This window comes from Python bivittatus, unplaced genomic scaffold, assembly GCF_059951505.1.
Source record: "Python bivittatus isolate LINGU-HERP-01145 unplaced genomic scaffold, Pbiv_v1 ctg000980_np1212, whole genome shotgun sequence".
Lineage (NCBI taxonomy): Eukaryota > Metazoa > Chordata > Lepidosauria > Squamata > Pythonidae > Python > Python bivittatus.
Window position 1 is genome coordinate 17,776,822 of NW_028277125.1, and position 19,802 is coordinate 17,796,623.

The following is a 19,802-nucleotide window of genomic DNA, read 5'->3' on the forward strand; positions in this document are numbered from 1 at the left end:
GCTATTAAATACAACCTGCTAGGATGTGACAGTGGAAAAGAACTATTGACACAGAATGCTTGACCATTTGACCTGATTCAGCAGGCTTTTTTTATATACTTACCGTATGTGGAGAATTTCATAAACAGTCTGGGTTTTTGTTACAGAATGGGAAACAACTCCAGTATAGGGAACATTCAAAAATCTCATTGGGGTTTTTCAGTCCAAACATGAACCCCTGTGCATGTGTACTCATAAGTAAGCACTGCTAACTTCTGTGTAATTTATTCCTGGAAGAGATGTTATAAAGATTCCAGAACGCCCTAAGTAGTTATTTAAGTACTGTACAAAAAGGCTGTTAAGCAGTTATGGATACGTTATGTGCAGCAAGCATAGACAGAGCATTCTTAAAAAAAAAAATACCTAAAATGAAATTATCACAGTCCTTTTCTGAAATCTTATTAACTTCTGCTTACCAAATGTGCAGATGATACAAAATTGAGTGGGATATACTGTATCACATGGATAATGTTACCTAGTTGGGTAATGACACATCTGTCAGCAAATCACCAAGCTCAGAGAGCACCAAGAACTCCCGAGTTCAACCCTGAGCTATGGATATTCTCTTCTATTGAGATATATTATAACCTTTTAAAAAAGCATAAATAACATTCAGAATACTCTTTAAAGTTTAGATAAAAGAATAAAACGTAGGAAAATGGAATGTAGCAGAAATACATGTGAAGTTCTTCATTTAGAAAACAGAAATCACACACACAGGAATAGGACTGGGCATATCCGGGCATAATAATTGTGAAAACAATTACAGAATGGTATTTAATTAAAAATGGAATATGAATGAACAGTGTGATGAGACTGCACAAAAGGCAAATGTAATGTTAGGCTACCTCAACAGAAGTTTAGTTTTCCAAGACATGGGAAGTTTTGTTTTTTCTTCACATTTTCTGTTTCACTTCAGTTTTACAGTGCTTGGACTGCTTTCCCAGATTTTTTCCGCAAATCTACAGCTCAGTGGTGGAAAAAAGAAATTCAAGAAGTCTACAATAACCCCACCAATCAATCACAAAGCATTAAGTTTGATGGCCTATGGATTGTAAGTTTCTACCTTGTTTAATGTTTTATATGATTAATTTAGCAACATTATTTCCAGTTAATGCTTTCTACATTAATCAGCATTTTCAGACATTTAATTTGGTCGGTAACAAAATATTCTAAGACTATAAGCTGGGCTGCATCTGGGCAGCTTGATAATTCCCACTAATTTTCAATTCCCAACCATTGCTATTTCAACTCATTTGGAAGACTTTAGGTTGGGGAAACTGATATAAAATGAATGAATCATGCAGCTGAAATGCATTATGAGAAAGTTGATGGTGGTTCTTTACTGGTAGAGATGGGGAGATCCACTAAAAACCCATTTTCAATGTGTTCATCCATATGTCTATGCCATTCTATTCCATATATTCAATGATTAACTTTAAAAAACAAAACAAAACACATTTTAATATCCATTGGAGCCTTCTGCATTTTCAGCATACCTTCTAGAGTCCTTGGTGCTCTCTGAGCTTGGTTGTTCACTTGCAGACATTTCATTACCCAACTAGGTAACGTCATCAGTGTGAGTATATACTGCTTATAGTCTGGTTTAATTCCTTTATTTAAAACCCAAGCAACTTCTATAGGTTTCTGATTAACTTTAAAGTTATGGCAACTCAATTTCTGTAGGGCTCTAGTGACCTCCTGAAGAACCCCTGAGTTCCATGGAATCCCAGCTGAGAAAGGCAGCTTTCCATAAAACCACATTCCACTCCATAAGGATTTTGATAGTGAGGCCCTAATGAGATGATGAAGTTCATTGCCCTGTTAGTTATGAGAGACCATCACAACAATCCCTGACACAGATCTGTCCATACCCAGAAGGAATCATTGTTACATTGTTGCCAGAATCAAAAGCATCAGAAACTACATCAAATCAATTCAAGTAGCTCACAATTTGGAGGTACCCCATTTGATTCAATGATTCAGTTTGAAAGCCAATACTATCCACAGTTGAGTTACTATTGAGTTACTCTTTGCACAGTCCTAATATAGACTATTTGGAGAGCAAACTCTGTGTAAAGGAAATGTGGTGATGCTGCAAACACTTGTCTCTACCCTGACCTTGTGTCTTCTGATCATGTCACAATTTAAAACCTCCATACTTCTAGAAGTACAAAGGAAGACGGAAAGATGCAACTGACTACACTTATATATCTCCCCACCCATCCCATTTCTTCTACTTTAAGCTTTAGAACTTACTTTATCATAGCACACCATTCATGCTCTTAATCATACTCACTAGAAAGAAGCAATATTATACCATGCAAGTTTGCATGTAATTGTCAAAGAAAATATCCAATTATAATATAAGATATACACTTCACTAAAAGTTAGTGGAAATTCTAATAACATTAAACAATCTCTGTGTCTTATTTGCTTTATCATTTAAGGATATGAATGAACCTGCAAATTTTGTCAATGGAGCAGTTACTGGTTGTGGGAGCTCTGAACTAAATAATCCTATATATATGCCAGGTAATTGTCATTATAATACTGTATTCTAAATTTCTTGGAATGTTGTTGAATAGTGAATTTGAGGCCAAAATATTCACATGCCCAGTATTTAGGCTAAGCCAAACTTTCTAAAATAAAAACTTTCAAATTAAGTCAGATACATGATGGGGGTAAAAAAGAGTGGAACCAAGATAGTCTTAAAGAGGAAAGAATTTCATGGGAGCAACATTCAAACTTTTAAAGTTCAGTATAACTTGGCAAGCCTTTGTTTAAAAGACATTTTCAGCTAGTTTGTCCAAACTGCTGAGTATCAAGATATCCATAAACATTACCAAAAATGTTATAGTGTTATTGTGAAGGTACTATCATTCTATCCCTTCCATGTATCTTTGGCTAAGTTCTCTAATAACAGAATTAGCATGCAAGTTGTCTATACTACATTTCACTGAAGTCAAGTCAGTATAGGCCAAGCCTATTTAAAATGTTATATTTTTTATAATTTTGTAATATTTCACCTAAAACAATAGAAATTTACATTTTAAAATTTCAGATGTAGATTCATCTGGTTCTGTTAACCCCCATGAATTTATATATATATATATATATATATATTTCAGATGTACTGGGGAAAAATGTGGGACTGAATGAGAAAACTTTGTGTATGGAAAGTGAACAGATTCTGCCCGATGGAAGCCCAGTTCGACATTATGATGTCCACAATCTATATGGTTGGTCACAAACTAAGCCTACCTATGAGTAAGTCATCTTTCTCTGAGTAGTAGTATCACTTTGGAGCTATTCCATCCTTTTAATAAGTAAAACACTGATTTACTAGAGATAATTCATGAATGATTAAAAATTTATACACATTTATTAGTTTAATTCTTTGATTTCTGGGTTCGGTAAAGAGATAGCTTCATTTAAAGTTCTATTTCTTTAAATTTTCTCTGTGGCGATTCAAACACACTAACATACATTTAGAGTTCTAGGATGAATTACATGATAGACACCTGCAACTGAAGATTTGTTGAAAAATGAACTGAGTTTCTGAGATTTAATGCTTCTGTTTCTAGACCTATCTCTGCAACAGAAATTACTGAATATGACTGGCATATTCATGAGTGCAATATTGAGGACAAGGGGTTACAACATTTTCATTTTTTTATGTTTCTATCCTGCTCTTGCTTCAAGGAGTTCCTTGGCAATTTAACAAAGCCCAACAGAAATAGTCCTTTCTAGAGATCAGATATCAAACAAATGATCTTTGGTATATTTGTCATTCCTTGGTATTATGTTGTATAGCATCTTACAATAAGTTGTGATAGTTGATAATTTCAGAGGAGTATTTTCAAATTTTACCACTTCGATCACATACATTTATTAGGAAGAAACTGTCATGTCCTTAAACTAGGTTAAGCTATCATTTACATACAAACAGACTTGCCCCAAGATACTTTGCTGAATGAGATGACAGACTGCTGTCATTCCATGGAGGAGTAGCTGAATACTTCTTCAATACTGATGATGAGACAGAATTCTCTCTTTTATCTGAAAGTAGTAGACTAGTTATAGGGAACAAGCCATCATTCCAACTCTGCAATCACAGCATTTTGTAATCCCTACTTCAAAATAATAATAATAATAATAATAATAATAATAATAATAATAATAATAATAATATCCAATGTGGTTTAGTAGGCAGGTTCTAGATATGCACAAGGGGCATTTGGTTATATTGAAATCTGTGTTCAACTATTCAACTTGCTCTGTTTCCTTGTAATAGCATTATGAAGAAAGAGAATGTCCCTTCTGTCCAATTTAGACATTCCAGAGTAAAGGGGTTAATTTCCTAGGTACCATGAGTACCATACAACTGCAACCTTCTGTAGAATCTGGGTGCCGTGGGGACATTTGCCTTTCCAGTTTGACTGGTCTTTTATGCTTTGCTGTCTTCTTACTAAATATGCAAGTATATTGGGATACAAAATTAAGAGACCCAACTATTCACCTAGTTGGGAGTAATTATTTCTACATATTTCCTCTGTAAAATGTTATGAACTGGAAGTGCAATTGCTGACCTGTTTTTAAAATAAAATGGCCAGGCTAGTAGTTTGAATATAGCTTAATATGGATGTTTATGCACATGTCACCAAATCCTGGTGCATTCAGATACAGTTTATTGAGTTTATGAGATGGATTCATTTTGAAACATAATCTGCAAAGGCCAACTTGAGACACTCCTGTGTGATGAACCAGCCGTGAACTGTAATAAAAAGGGCTCTGCCATTCCTTGATGACATGAAACAGTTTTCAGCTTCTCAATATGCCATTAAGACTGTAGCACTAGGAATTGAAGAAGAAAATAACCTCTTGTTCCAAGCTTAGTGCATGATGGACTGCTTTAATTAAAAAGCTAGTATTGTTTGGCTAGGATTCCATGTAGGATATGCAGAATGATTGTTTTAAATTAAGTGCTCTGTATACTCATTCGTAAATTAATAATCTTAGCAATTCACTTTTTAAAAAAGGCAAATGTTAAAGAGGGGCAAGAGGATGAATATAATGGAAAGAAACAAAGAAATACTTCTGCTTTAACAATGTATTCTGTCTGTTCCCGGACATCTTTATGACACACTAATTCCTGATTGAGTTAGCTTTTATTTTAAACAATGCCAGATCTATGATAATATACCTAGGTTGTTTACTTTCCAATTCAGTGAACAGACAGAGAACAGCATTTCCCCCCCATTAGTTATAATGACCTTTGGATAAGTTTCATATTGCCATGAAAAGAGAGAAGGGGAAAAGATTACAATGTTCACCTGAGTGAATGTTATATCTGTTAGCATTCTAACATTTCACTGACAATCAGAACTTTCACAAAATTGCTGATGAGAAAGGAATGCATTTCAGCTTTGTCTATTGCCAGTTAGATCAAATATTATTTGAACACTGTCAGCAGACAATAATTCAGCACTAGTTGTAATGATGTCTTAGATGAAGCTGAGAATGAAGGATTAAATGATGTGTGCGTGCATGTATTTGTACTTCCTCCAAAAAAAAAAAAAAAGATAATATAGAGAAGAAATGACAAGTTCATCTTACTTTTATTTATTTATAAAATATTTCCTGATTTATCCTGTCCTTCTGCCCAGAGTAAATCCTGTTTTGAAACTGCAAAGCAATGTACAAAGGTAAAATGATCAAACTTTAAAATAGAGAGAGAGAGCAGATTAAAATCACTGAAAGGCCAAGTGGAACACCAACACAAAATACAACAGCCCATCAGAACAGAGGGAGGAAATTAGTCTGATCTCTTTAGGTAAAAGTGAAGTAGAGAATTCCACAATAGAAAGACTGGATCCTGTGTTCTCACCACTTAGCTTCGGTTGGTAGAGAGGCATATAGGAAGACTTTCACAGCAAGTAATAAATTTTAGGGAAGTCCATGTGGGATGGAGGTTGCCTTTCATTTATCCTCACTGAAGATGTGAGGATTGTCCACTTTGTTTAAGTGCACGTGCGCGTGCACACACGCACACACACACACACATACACACTGAAGATGAGGCCAGAAGCCAATTAGCTCCCAGTGAAGTTTCAATCACGGCAGTGTAAAATATGGTCAATAAAAGCATACACTGAATAGCAATTCTTGTTACTGAATTTGTTCATGTGGAAGATTCATATAACTTTTTAAATCACAATTCCAGGCAGCTTTCATCAAATAAAAGTTAAACAAACAAACAAACCCCCCACCCATAATGATTTAAAAAAAGCCATATAGAATCAAGAGAAACAACATGTATTAGTTTATTTAAACAATTTATATGGATGCCCATCCCACAGAAGTGACCCTGGGTGGCATACACAGATTAAAAACTAGGGTTAAAACCCATATCTAATATATCAAACAACATACAGACAAATAGGTTCATCCTGGCCCAATACCTGAGTGAAAAACAGAATTTTAAAGCTTTCTGGAAGGCTAACAGGGTTGAGGCAATCTGAAATTCAAAGGAGAAGGGGAGAAAACATTCCAAAGGCAGGCTCTGCCATAGAAAATGTTCACCTCCTAGGTCACATCGGATGACATCGGTTCAGGGAAGTGACCTGGAGTATGCCCATCTTATAAGAGTGAGTAGGATAGTCAGAAGCAGCTGGTCCGACAAGTAATCCAGTTCTGTGCCATACTGTTATGGTATGTGGGAAAGACCTCAGGAGACTGACCAGGAGACGCTGCCAAGGAAGCAGTCAAATAAGAGATACCACAGCCTGCAGCTGGATAGTAGGTGGGCCAAGAGGCTCAGAAGAGACCCTCCCAAGTTTCTTGGGCAGGAAAGGAGACAGGGGAAACGGGAGAGAATTGTACTTTCAGACTTGCAAGATTGATGTTGTCCTTGCAGGGTAAACCAGATAGGAATCAAAATCAGTTGAGCTAATTCTCCTTTATTGTGAAGCTCTATTGACAGAATCTTGCAAATCTTCCTGCCCGAGAAACTAGGGAGGGTCTCTTCTGAGCTTTTTGCTTCACTCACTATCCAGCTGTATGCTATGCTGTCTCTTATCTGACTGTTACCTTGGCAACGTCTCTTGGCGCAGTCTCTTGAGGTCTTTCCCACATACCGTTACATATACAGAGCTTTGTAGGAGATAATAACCACCTTGCATGACACCCAGAAGTATATCAGGAGCCAGTGCAGTGTGCCCATAGCTACCTCCATTACCACATTCTCGACCAAATGAAGCTTCTGGATGATGTTTTAGAACTTTGCTCTGAAGGCAGACTCCCATAATGCATGAGGGAAATTGAGGAATTAATGATGAGGCCCGATCTGACTCCTCTGAAAATAGGCATAACAGCACATTGGTTGATATTGATCTGAGGACTCCATTGAAGGCATACTCATTGATTAGTGAATATTCCGCTACATGGTTCTAAAATGATGCTGTAAAGATGCATGGTTGTAAAATGATAGCATTTCTATTTTGTGATCCTTATAAATATTTTGTTTAATTTTTTTTCAGCATGCTTGCAATTAGCATCATTGGCAAATCAATGAAATGCAACCCCCCACTTCAAAACTAATACATCAGCTTCCAGGAAACAGGATAAACCACAGGATAAATCCTAACTTTCAGAAAACTTAGAGTTATGGACTGCATACATTTCTAAGCTTGTTCCAAATTTAGCAAATTCCTTCACCTAGAACTAGAGCCCTTCAGAAGCTTGTATTTCCAATTCATACAACTTTAGGCAAGACTAATATGGGATTAAGGTAGGACTTTATCAATCATTGTAAATAGATCCCATAGATAAGCTCTGCCTAAACTTAGATCAGGCTGGATAGTTTTTCAGGCCATTGGAAAAAAGGGCTACAGGTAGTCCTTGTTTAGTGACTTCCTTGGACAGCAATTGTTTGCAGTTATGATGGTCCTGAAAAAGTAACTTTGTGACCAATACCCACATTTATGATCTTCACAGTGTCTCTCTCTCTCAATTACCTGTTTGCCATTACAGTTGGTTATTACTTGTTGTCCTGTGCCTGCCCATTTTTCTCTCCCCCCCTCTCACAGAGTGGAGAGATTGCTTAAGCAAATACTCTCTTCCTGAGCTGCTTTTCTCCACAGCGCAGCATGTCCCTAAAAATTGCTAACTACAAGTTCACAAACTCAGCTCTATGACTTTAACTTTAATTAAGCCTAGGTTGGCTGGCAGCTGCTGCCTGAAACTGACAAGACCACAATCAGTTTCACATTAAAGGCTTTTGTTTGCCTCCTAAGCTGCTCCTGCCACTTGAGGAGCTAGGCAAACAGTCAGTGCTAGCACATTCCTTTCAATGTGTATTCCCCACTGTGTGCCTGCTTACTCTCTTGGAATCCCTTCCTCTCCAATGAATGTAAACATTAATTCCTTTCTTGCTAATTATCCCAGCATTGGGGAGAACATTCCAAAGGGTGGGGGAGTGGTGCAAAAGAGCTATAAGGTTTGCCCTTTTACTGGCTTCCTCATGAGTTCAGTTCCGGAAACCTTCCCTGCCATTTGGACTCACCCAACTGTTTGGGGTCTTACTTCTGATGGTATAAAACAAAGGAAAGCTGAAGTAAAATTGTAAGCACAGTCATGGTCATATGATTTTCACTTAGCGACTGCTTTCTTAACAGCCAAGTTGCTGGTCCCAATTGCAGTTGCTAAATGAGGACTATCTGTATTCAGTTGAAAGCATTACTAATCAAACTAGTCAGCAGTATGTTTTTGGGCTTCCAAAACATTAAAATAAAATTAACTTTTCCAAAGTATCTCATGAGATCTCACTTGATAATGCCAAGTTCTTGAAAGATTTTATACCTATCTATCACATAATAACATTCAAGGATGCCTTAAGACAGAAACAGATGCTGACTCCTAATTTAGATCCAAATGATAATAGCTTGCTGTTTTCTGAAATGGGGAAAGTGTCCAAAATGTCAACAAACAGCAGAAAATATTACCTTGTCCTGAAGTCAGGATATATTTGGACGAATGTTATTGTGATAGATGGTGAATGGATAGATAGATAATTTCCTGTTTTTATTTTTATTTTTTATATTGTTTCTCATTCAATTTTGATGAAAGAGAATGTGTTTTCTAAATTTCTTTCCCAGCAGAATAGAATTTCAGAGAAATTATCATGGGCAGAATGCTATGTTATTCCACTAATTTAGTTACAAGGTGGCTGAGGGCTGTGTGTGAATATCTTTTGCTATATAATCATCTCTCAGCGGTCTGCTTTAATTAAATCCCAAGGGACGATATAATGAAAACATTCCTCCAATTGAGCTTTTTCAAATTGGGAAGCGTGGGCAGCCGAAGAGGATTCAGCATGATAGAAAAATGTGTTAGAGAAAACAACAACAGCAAAGCACTTTGTATTATGTCCAACAATAAAATCAGCTGAAAAACACTGCCAAGAGAAGATTCTGAGAGTAAGAATTTCTAGTATTCATTCTGAGAGTAAGAAAAAAATACAGAATCTTCTGAGGAGGAGAAAACTTCAGAGAAATTGCCAGGCAAATGTTGGCCCAGCATTTATGCAGATGTCAGCCCTATAGGGTAGACTGGACAAAGAAATCAATGTCATATAGGTCTACAACTACTTTAAGTAGAATAGAATCTTGCAAATCTGAATATGCTACCTTCCTCCTTCACGTTATCATTATGTGAATTAGGGAGGGGCCTGTGTCAGGTACTTTCTAAAGTCAGTTTCTTAGAATGGGATTAAGCCATGCTTGTCTGATCATTGCCTTGGTAATGGGTCTTCCCACTGTCCTTCATTAAGTCTCTGTCCTTTCTCTGAGCCCTCTACAGCAAATATGACAAGTTTTACACCATTCAGCTTTGCCTTGCCCAATCCCATATTTTAACAGAAAATTTATTCTCAGCAATTTCTCACACCAAAAGTTGGGGAATTAACATACAGGATGGAAGTACATCTTTTCCTCTATTCAAATATTTGATCTGTAGGACTTTAGATATTTGAAGAATTCTACCTCCACATTCCAAACTAACAATGGTTGTATGTATGTATTTAAAACTCTTGATGTAGCCTTGATGTAGTGGCCTTAACTATTTGCATTGTCTTTATACTTCTGCATGTATGTGTGTATGTATGTATGTATACCATACATATAATGGTTTTTAATGATTCACCTTAAATGTGGCTTTATTTCTGTTATTAGTGCTCTACATAGTATCACTGGGGAACGTGGCATTGTCATTTCTCGTTCAACTTATCCCTCGAGTGGCAAATGGGCAGGGCATTGGCTAGGGGATAACTTTTCAAAATGGGACCAACTTTACAAATCCATAATTGGTAAGTGAAAGCTAATTTGCATGTGGTTAATAGGTTTTATGTAAACAAATATAATTCTTACCATTTATAAAACTTTAAGTAACAGACTCCTCTTAATATCAGTATTATAAAGTTATTGCTATTAATGCTTATTTAGCCACTTTTGCAGTGGAGTGCATACTTTTTTTTTTTTTTTTGGTAGTCATCAGTTTTATTTATGTACTCCATTTCTGGATATATCAGCAAAACATAATTAATGACATAGGCTGCTATTGAATATTAAGAAATAAAAGGCATGTAAGATACTCATCAAGAGCACTTAATCTTCTGCAGAGGTCAGTTCCTTATGAATTAACCTTCATTCTTGTTAGTACATTGAAAACTTAAAAAAATACAACTTGTTCCTCACTTTATATTTTCTTCCAGAGAAGTGCTATAACTATGTATTGCAAGTATTGCATTTGAAACCAATTATTTTCATATTCTATATCACTCTTCTTATGGCCATTGTGCATGTGACATATTTTTTTTTCCTTGTCATACAGGTGAATTGTGCTTGCTTAATGATATTTCCATGAGTCCAATTAGGGAACACATTCAGGCTGCACTCTTTTGAAATGTGTATGTGATGTTAGTACATTCGCCTACATTTTTCTAACGTGTCCCAGAATAAATGTTTCTTTTAGCATTGTATCTTATTCAGTAAACTGGAAAATAGAGATTTTTTTTTAAAAAGAACCCACTGATAGATCATTTATCTTATAAGCAAAAATAAATACATAAATCCATAATTATACATAAGTGCATAATATATGCTAGTTCCTTTGAAATATGTCACCCATTTTTTTTTTGGCAGGGAGAGCCTCCTTCTAGTCTAACTACCTTCTGAAATGAAGCAGATTGATTTAGGAGTTTTTGTAAGAAACAAAAAAACGCTGTATCATTGAGCCAAGTTCAATTTTGTATAACATGTATAACAGTTTTCAGTTGTAAAACATGAAACTTAACAACAGGGATGCAAAATCTGTTATAGATTTCATTAAAACATAATGGAATTATCTATCAATATAGCCTCCATCATATCACACTGCTCCCAGAATTAAAAGTTCATTGAACATCATGAATATATTATAAAATCACATATTAAAATGCAAGATATGGAAAGTTACATATATAAAATGTGTACATTGGGATAATTGCACTAAAGCCAATGTTTATTTAAGAAATCTGCATAGGGAAAGAAGTGTGGTTGTTTTTTTCTTTTTTAATAACTTGCAGAAGATTGAGTGGAACCAATCAATGCTTGCAATTTTGATATGGACTGGATTGAGACAATACATGTATCTCTACATTAAAGGAAAAAAAAAGAATGTCCTACAAGAGGTTAATATAGTGACTATTACAAGGGAAATCATCTGATAAAGCAATATTACTTTTATTTCAGGTATGATGGAATTTAGCCTTTTTGGAATATCCTATGTAAGTTTGTCTCACAATAATTTCCAAAGTTTCTTTTTATTTCTAATAAAAGTGAGATTAATATTTAAATATTTTTAATATGTACAGACTGGAGCAGATATCTGTGGCTTCAATGAAAATACAACTTATGAATTGTGTGCCCGTTGGATGCAACTGGGTGCCTTTTATCCATATTCCAGAAATCATAATGGCATTGGATTTGTGGTAAGTTTAGAAAATGAGGTTTTTAGTACTGATGTTTCCTAACATGGTGAAAATCAGTTTCCTCTTGGTTCCTTAAGCAGAACTTCTGGTTCATGCTCCAAAATTCTATAGCGTTTGTCAGGCCATTATTAATGTTCTTGTCTCCCCCTGCCCACACACACACACACCATTATTTCTTGCATGTGCAGGGTCTGCTTCTTTTGGATCAACTAAATGTTGATCCGCGGGTTGTGACAGGAATTGACTGTCTGGCTTGTTGCCCAAGCCTGACATTGTGAGCTGATAGAGAGTGACTGGCCCAAAGTCACCCAGCTGGCTTTCATGCCTAAGGTGGGACTAGAACTCACAGTCTCCTATTTTCCAGACTGGAGCCTTAACCACTAGACCAAACTGGTTCTCATGTTCTTGTCTGCCCTGCTAAAAATGACAACACAAGGAGAAAATACTGAGCAAAAAGTAATAACTGTAATTAGTTTAGTAAGACTTGCAACTAAATCAAAGACTCACGTCCTCCAGGACTTCATATTTGTTTCCCCTCTGGCTAGTCTAGCTCAAAACCTCAGATCACCTAAAATATGGATAACAGCACCCACAGCTGCTCCTTCCTGTTCCATCCTGTTAGCATGGGTCACAGTGAATCCCATCTTCCATCTCCTTGATCCATCTGACTATGATAGATAGGATTGGCTCCCAACCCTTTACATACTAGTAATGAATGATATTAATTAGTGTAACACCTATATATTTGCATGTATGAACTTCCTTAAAAATGCTGTGACTAAGAAAAACTAGTAACCAAATAATCTACACAGCTAATTAGCTCCTGATCTGGGAAACCAGTTTCTTCCACTCTGTTGCTTGGAAGGAGTGGGTGCTACACCAAGAAGAAACAATGTGGAGTAATCTTTCTATTGTGATGGAGAAGCCCATCTCTCTGCACACACAAAGATAAGGGAGGCAACTCTGGATCAGAGTTAAACTAAAGACACTAGTCTTCTGCAAAGCAACTAAGATTTCCTCCAGCAAAGTGATTCATTCAGTGAAGGATTTGCTTTGCTAAAGCAAAGAAGCTACCCAATTTGCCATGGCAGAACAATCTGGATGGCCTCAATCTACCTTGGATCAGTGATGCAGGAGAAAACAACTCTCAGCCTTCTCTTAAAACACTTACCAAAGTGTTTCAAGGTGGCAACCTCAGAATAGCCTATAGCATGTGCCAAAGGCACTTAGCCTGGAAGACTTTGTGTAAGAAGACAATTCAGGCTGGGCAATCCTAAAATGCTTGCTGATGTGGTCAGCCTGGGATGCTTTCTCTGGGTATCATGTGTGGCTATGGATGGTGACAGGCAAAACCACTGCTTAGTCTCCCCCTTCCTGCTCCACACCCACTGGCCAAATAAGTGCCTTCTGTGCACCTGTACACTTGTTCCACGGACATACTATGTGCACTGTGGAGGCATAAAGGGGCGTTGGAAAACCATGGGTTGCCTACACCTGTTTTAACTTGTTTGTTTCACTCCCTTGGGGGGGGGCAGCATCAGAGTTGAGAGGAACCATTTAAGACATTAAGTCAAGTACCCAGTGCAAGACTCCAAATTCAAGCACCCTGGATAGATGACTGTCTAACCTTATTCTAAAGGCATCAGGGTGCACATCATATCTCTTGGTAATTGGTTCCACTATTAAACCATATTTCTGTATAAAAGGTCCCTCTCAAAAAAACATTTAATTAAGGAAGTAGGTTAAGTTATTGAATCTTAAGGATTGATATAAAAACATGATTAATTAATATGATTGAGATATGTTTAGCCTTGAGAAAAGTTAGGTGAGAGGAACTATGATAGCACTCTTCAAATACTTAAGAAGATGTCCTCAAGAAGAAGGTCAATACCTGTTTTCCCTTGTTTCAGAGTGCAGGATTTTATTCACCATAAGGCTGATTCAGATTAAATATTACAAAAAACTTCCTAACAGTAAGAGTAACTGTAGACTCAGTTATTCAGAGAGATCATATCTTGAGGTAATCAGTGAACTGGTTGTGTTTGTGGATAATACCAAATTATTCAGGATGTTAAAACCTGAAAGTGATTGTGAGAGCTCCAGAAGGATCTCTTTAAACTCTGTGAATGATATCCAAATGGCAAATTTAGTCAATTTAAGTAAGTATAGTGATAAACCTGGGCAAAAACAAAAAACAAAAAAACCTAACTTCACGTTCATTTTGATGGGGTCTGAGCTGTCTGCAATTAATTGGAAAAAAGATCTTAATGCCATAGTGAATGGCTCAGTGAAAATGTTAACCCAGTGCATGGCAGCTGCAAAAACGGTAGATTCTCTGCTGGGGATCATTAGAAAGGGGATTGAAAATTAAATGGCCTAGATTGTAATGCTCTCATACAAATGCATGATACATTCACAGCTGGAATACTGTATAGAATTTTGTTCACACTTGAAAAAGGAAGGTATAATAGAAGTGGAAAAAGTGGGAAAGATGACAATCAGAATGATCAGGGCTCAAACACCTTCCCTATGAGAAACTGACATAATGTTTGGATCTTTGGGAGTGAGTGGGGATATGACCAAGGTGTATAAAACCATGCATGAAATGGAGAAAGGTTTTCTCCCGCTCTCAAAATATTAGAACCAAGGGCCAGCCAATGAAACTGATTTGGAATGGACAAAGTAAGCACTCCTTCATGCAAGACATAATTAACCTGTGGAATTCATTGCTACAAGACATGATGAGAGTGACTAGGTTGGATGGTTTTAAAAGGAGTTTGAATAAATACATAGCAGATCTATCAAGGATAGGTAGGTAGGTAGGTAGGTAGGTAGGTAGGTAGGTAGGTAGATGAAATTTTTAGCAAGATAAAAAAAATACAATTTTAGAAAAATAAAGCAAAACAGTGAATAGATAAGAAAGAAAATAGAAAAAGAAAGAAAATAGAAAGGAGAAGAGAAGAGTATAAAGATTTTAAAAAGTAGCTTCAGATCTTCTTAACAGTGGTTATAAATGCATTTATATTTTACCCTCTCTCTCTAAGGTTACATCACAATTTCCCTCTTTTCATAATCTACCCTAATTGTCAAACTCATAAATCACAACTGCATTTTTTTTTCTTCAGCATAAAGTCCATAAGGGGTTTCCAATCACTAATAAATATAGCTACTGTCCTTTCCCTCATCAAACAAGTCAATTTTGCCATCTCTGGTAATTCTGTCGTCTTCACCCACCATTCCTCCATTGTGGTTATTTCAAAGTCTTTCCATTTTTGTGCATATAATAGTCTTTCAGCAGTTATCATATCTATGTATCTATCTACACACACACACACACACACACACACACACACACACACACACAAATGTTCCATAACTTTTTTCTAATTGTCTATCCATTAATCCCAGCAAGAAAAGTTCTGGTTTCAGTTCAATGTTGATCTTTAAAATTCTTTGTATCACTATATGTATTTGAACCCAAAATTACCTGGCTTTTTTACAAGTCCATCAGGCATGATAAAGTGACCCCTCATATTGTTCATGTTTCCAGCATAGATTTGAGGTACCACTATATATTCTGGATAATTTTTATGGAATCATATACCAATGGTACATCATTTTATAAAAATTCTCTTTTAAGTTATAACATAATGCAAATGTCAGTCCTTTCAACCACATATTTTCCCATTGTTCTGTTAATATGTTATAACCAAAATTCTTAGCCCATTTTATCATACAGTCTTTAATTTGTTCTGATTCAAATTTCAACAAAAGTTTATACATTTTAGCAATTACCTGTTCATCATTTGTACATAGTTCAATTTCAAATTCTGTCTTATGCTTTTCCATTCCAAATGTCCTGTTGGCTGCCTTAAATCTTTCTCTTAACTGTGCATATGAAAACCATTGAAAATGAAAACCCTCTGCAGTCAATTGCTCTCTCGATTTCATCTTATATTCTCCTTGCTCTTGTTCTAACAGGTCTCAATATATTAACCATCTCTCTTTGCCTGCTGGTTTTTTTAATATAAAATGCTTCTTGTACTGAGACTCATAAAAGCATTTTCAGGCACAATCTGGGTTTATATCTATTCCATATTCTTAATATGGCACTTCTAATATAGTGATTTTTAAAAGCTACATTAACCTTAACTTTATCGTACCATAGAAAGTCATGCCATCCAAACCTCAGGTGTTGAGCTTCTAATTCTAAAATTCTCTTATTTCTCAGCAACATCCACTATTTCATCCAAACCAAACAGCAGGCTGCAAAATGCAATATCAAATCAGGCAGTCCCAATACTGCTTGTTTTTTGCACCCTGGAGGATTTTATATTTAACCCTTGCCTTTTCCCCTTGCCATACAAACCTAGATATATATCTTTCTGCCATTGCTTAAATGGTAAATCAGTTGTCAAAATAGGTATTGTTTGAAACAAAAATATAATTCTAGGCAATGCATTCATTTTTATCGCAGAAATTCTCCCAACAGAAACAATTTCTCTCATCTAAGCCTGTTATTCTTAAGTTCATTCTGTGTCTTAATATGATTATTCTGAAATAGTGTGCAATTCATATTAGTCATAATAATACCCAAGTATTTCACCTTTTTCTCAATCTTAAAACCAGTTTTTCTATCACTTCTTTTTGCTCTTCCATCCTCATATTTTTTGTTAACATCTTCCTTTTATCATTATTGATTTTTAAACCAACTAACACACCAAAATCCTTTATTTTTTCCATTAATATTTCTATTCCTTCCATGGGATTTTCCAAAATTATCACCAAATCATTGGTAAAGGTCTGTACTTTAGGGCTATTAGTTCTGATGCTCAGTGTTACTCTGGGTTGCTTGCAAATACCAGTTGCAGAAGAATATGTCTCCATTTCCTGCTTGTGAAGATCTCAGAGCCATCTGGTTGGCCGTCATAAGAAACAAAATGCTGACTAAGAAGGTACATTGCATGATCCAGCAGGTCATGATCTTATGGTGGAGTCCTTTCACTGGATATGTTCAAATGGAGGTTAGGCTGCCATTTGTCTAGAATGCTTTAATTTGGATTCCCACACTAAGCAGGAAGTTGAATTCAGTGGCCTAAAAGACTCACTCAAATCATATGGTTCTATAAACCTTAATGTCTGCCAGGAACACAGAGCTAACTTTAAACTGCAAAAATACGGAATTGTGTTTGGCACATTAACCCCTTAGTTATTTATAACTAAAAGGGCATAAAAGAAAGTAAGTTGGAGATAAATCTCATAAATAGTCAGTCAAATTAACTGATCTGGCCTCTGCTGGCTGCTGTATTCCAAAAGGTGTCTGTCCTCCACTGTGGAGAACAGCAAAGTTAGAAATATATTGTAGAAAATAGGTTAACGTAGTAAGTGGGAGAATAAATTGAATAGGAGACAACACTTGCATACTTAATAAAGCTCTAGAGCAGTGAAGACAGATCTAGTTTTATTGCCTATTGCTAAAGGACCAGAGACTCTGGTCTGCCAATTCTGAGTATTTGCTGCAGCATTTGTGTGGACAGAATAGTGAAGTGATACTGCTAGTCTACCATCCAACCTGCTGCACGTACTTTCTTCATGAGCTAGACATTGTTCTATTTAAACATTGTTTTTAATAAGCAAAGGGTGGGTGGAGGAGATACAAAAGTTAGTTAATTAAAAAAAAAAGATAGATAGTATTAGTTGCATATACATATTAGGATGCATATACAGTAGAACCTTGGTTTACGAACTTAATTTGTTCCGTGACTCTGGTCGCAACCCGAATTGGTCACACCCCGAAGCAAATTTTCCCATAAGGTTCAATATAATTACCGTTAATCCGTTCTGGCATGGAGGACAGGGAGGTGGCTATTGCTTGGAGGGAGAGTCCTCCTCCCTACGACCACGTGTCAGGGGCGGAAAAATGGCTGCAGACCACGTGTCAGGGGTGGAAAATGGCCACAGACCACATGTCAGGGGCAGAAAAATGGCAGCGGACCACGTGTCAGGGGCGGAAAATGGCCACGGACCACGTGTCAGGGGCGGAAAAATGGCCATGGACCACGTGTCAGGGGCGGAAAAATGGCCGTGGACCATGTGTCATGGGAGGGAAAATGGCCGCATACCCTGTTCGTACCCTGAGGTGGAGTTCGCAAACCGAAGCAAAATTTTGCGGCTGGAGCTGGTCGTAACCCAAAAAGTTCGTTAACAGAAGCGTTCGTAAACCGAGGTTCCACTGTATAACCAGAAACAGGTACTGCAAGCCTGCAGAGCATGGCTCCTGGAATTCTTTCCAACCAGTTTACCATCTGGGGATGATAAATTTTCTTGGATATGCATTTTCTTCTGTGTAATGAAGACTATATTGTGTCTCTGCTTGTTTCTGCTCTCCCCTCATGATGGGTCTACGTGTTTGCGTAGAAACACAGGATAGGCTGCATTGATTACTTGGTCTGGTCTACCTAGCGGGGCTGACATCGATGTTGAAAATACAAATATATTACTTGAAAAGTTTTCCTAATGTTTTCTATGCATGTAAGAAACAGCAAGGACATGTGGATATAGCAGAAGAAGGAAAATTTCTGAAGATCTAACATTGATATTGATTTGAATTTTTAGAGTCAAGATCCTGTAGCCTTTGATAAGAAATTTGAAGAAATATCCAGGAATGTGCTCAGTACCAGATATACTTTGCTTCCATATCTGTACACACTGATGTATGAAGCCCATGCCCATGGAAACACAGTTGTGCGCCCTTTACTTCACGAGTAAGTATTGAATATTCTTCAGTGCTCATTTCAAGTAGAAGCTCCGTAGATAATCCTTCTGTAATCTTGAAATTGTTCTGGTTCTTATTTAAGTTTTTTAAAGGAATAAAAAGAAGTAAATACATATATACACTTACTTATTAATTTGTAATTCCAGCAACCACAAGAATGTACAGTATTGAATCCTTCTTCCCATGACTGCACAACGCTTTGCAATGTGCAATGCTATCTGACTAAAGTCATTTATTTTTCCTTCAGCAGAAGAGGCTACCTTGAGAGGATTGACTTCGTTGACTTGCATTTTTCTGGGAAGCAAACTACTGTGCTATACTGTATAAGCAAACTATTTTCTACATTCTCATCTGAGCATGTGTCCTCAGGTGGGGAATAAGCTTATCTGCACTCAATTCTAACATGTAGATGCAGAAAGTTATGGCATCCACAGCACTTAATTTGTACATGAGTTAATATTCAAAAGCATGTCCCCTGCCTCTACCGGGCTAAAAATAATTACTTCTTATTACTTTTTGTTGGATTTCAGTTTTTCAATAAGAAACTACAACTTAAGTATTTGTATAACAACAACAACGATTTCACAAGTTTCAGTCTCCTTTCTCTTGAAAGTTCTTTCATATTCCAAACTGAAACAGCTAGAAATTAAATGTTACTCAGTGTGCTGACTTCCACACATATTGTAAGATTAAATAATATAAGAAGAGTCTACTGCCTCCTGTCTGTTTCGTTGCTGAACAGCTGTTACCATTAAGATATTTTCCCTCGTATCCAGCCAGTATCTACTTCCTTTTAATTTATCTACTGTTACTTGTCCTGTCTTTTGAACTCTCAATAATTTTGCCCTACCTTTTACATGTCAGACCTACAGATACTTGAAGATAGTTAGCAAGTCTCCCTGAAGTCTAATCTTCATACACAATCAGTTCCTCCAACCATTCTTTGCAGTTTTGTTTTGT

At 36.6% G+C, this 19,802-nt stretch overlaps 1 protein-coding gene across 3 annotated transcripts in view; it reads left to right on the plus strand.

Annotated features, from left to right (window-relative positions):
* SI (sucrase-isomaltase) overlaps nt 1-19,802 on the plus strand; it is a 108,611-nt gene that overhangs the window by 75,553 nt on the left and 13,256 nt on the right. Inside the window, exons 35-42 of one of the 3 annotated variants that reach the window (XM_025169255.2) lie at nt 959-1,093; nt 2,490-2,574; nt 3,171-3,309; nt 10,272-10,405; nt 11,829-11,863; nt 11,951-12,067; nt 18,683-18,831; nt 19,090-19,211. In XM_025169255.2, coding sequence (XP_025025023.1) covers nt 959-1,093; nt 2,490-2,574; nt 3,171-3,309; nt 10,272-10,405; nt 11,829-11,863; nt 11,951-12,067; nt 18,683-18,831; nt 19,090-19,211 — 916 coding nt within the window. The remainder of the gene's footprint in view (nt 1-958; nt 1,094-2,489; nt 2,575-3,170; nt 3,310-10,271; nt 10,406-11,828; nt 11,864-11,950; nt 12,068-18,682; nt 18,832-19,089; nt 19,212-19,802) is intronic. The other 2 variants (XM_088131888.1, XM_015888779.3) reach the window with 2 other exon arrangements.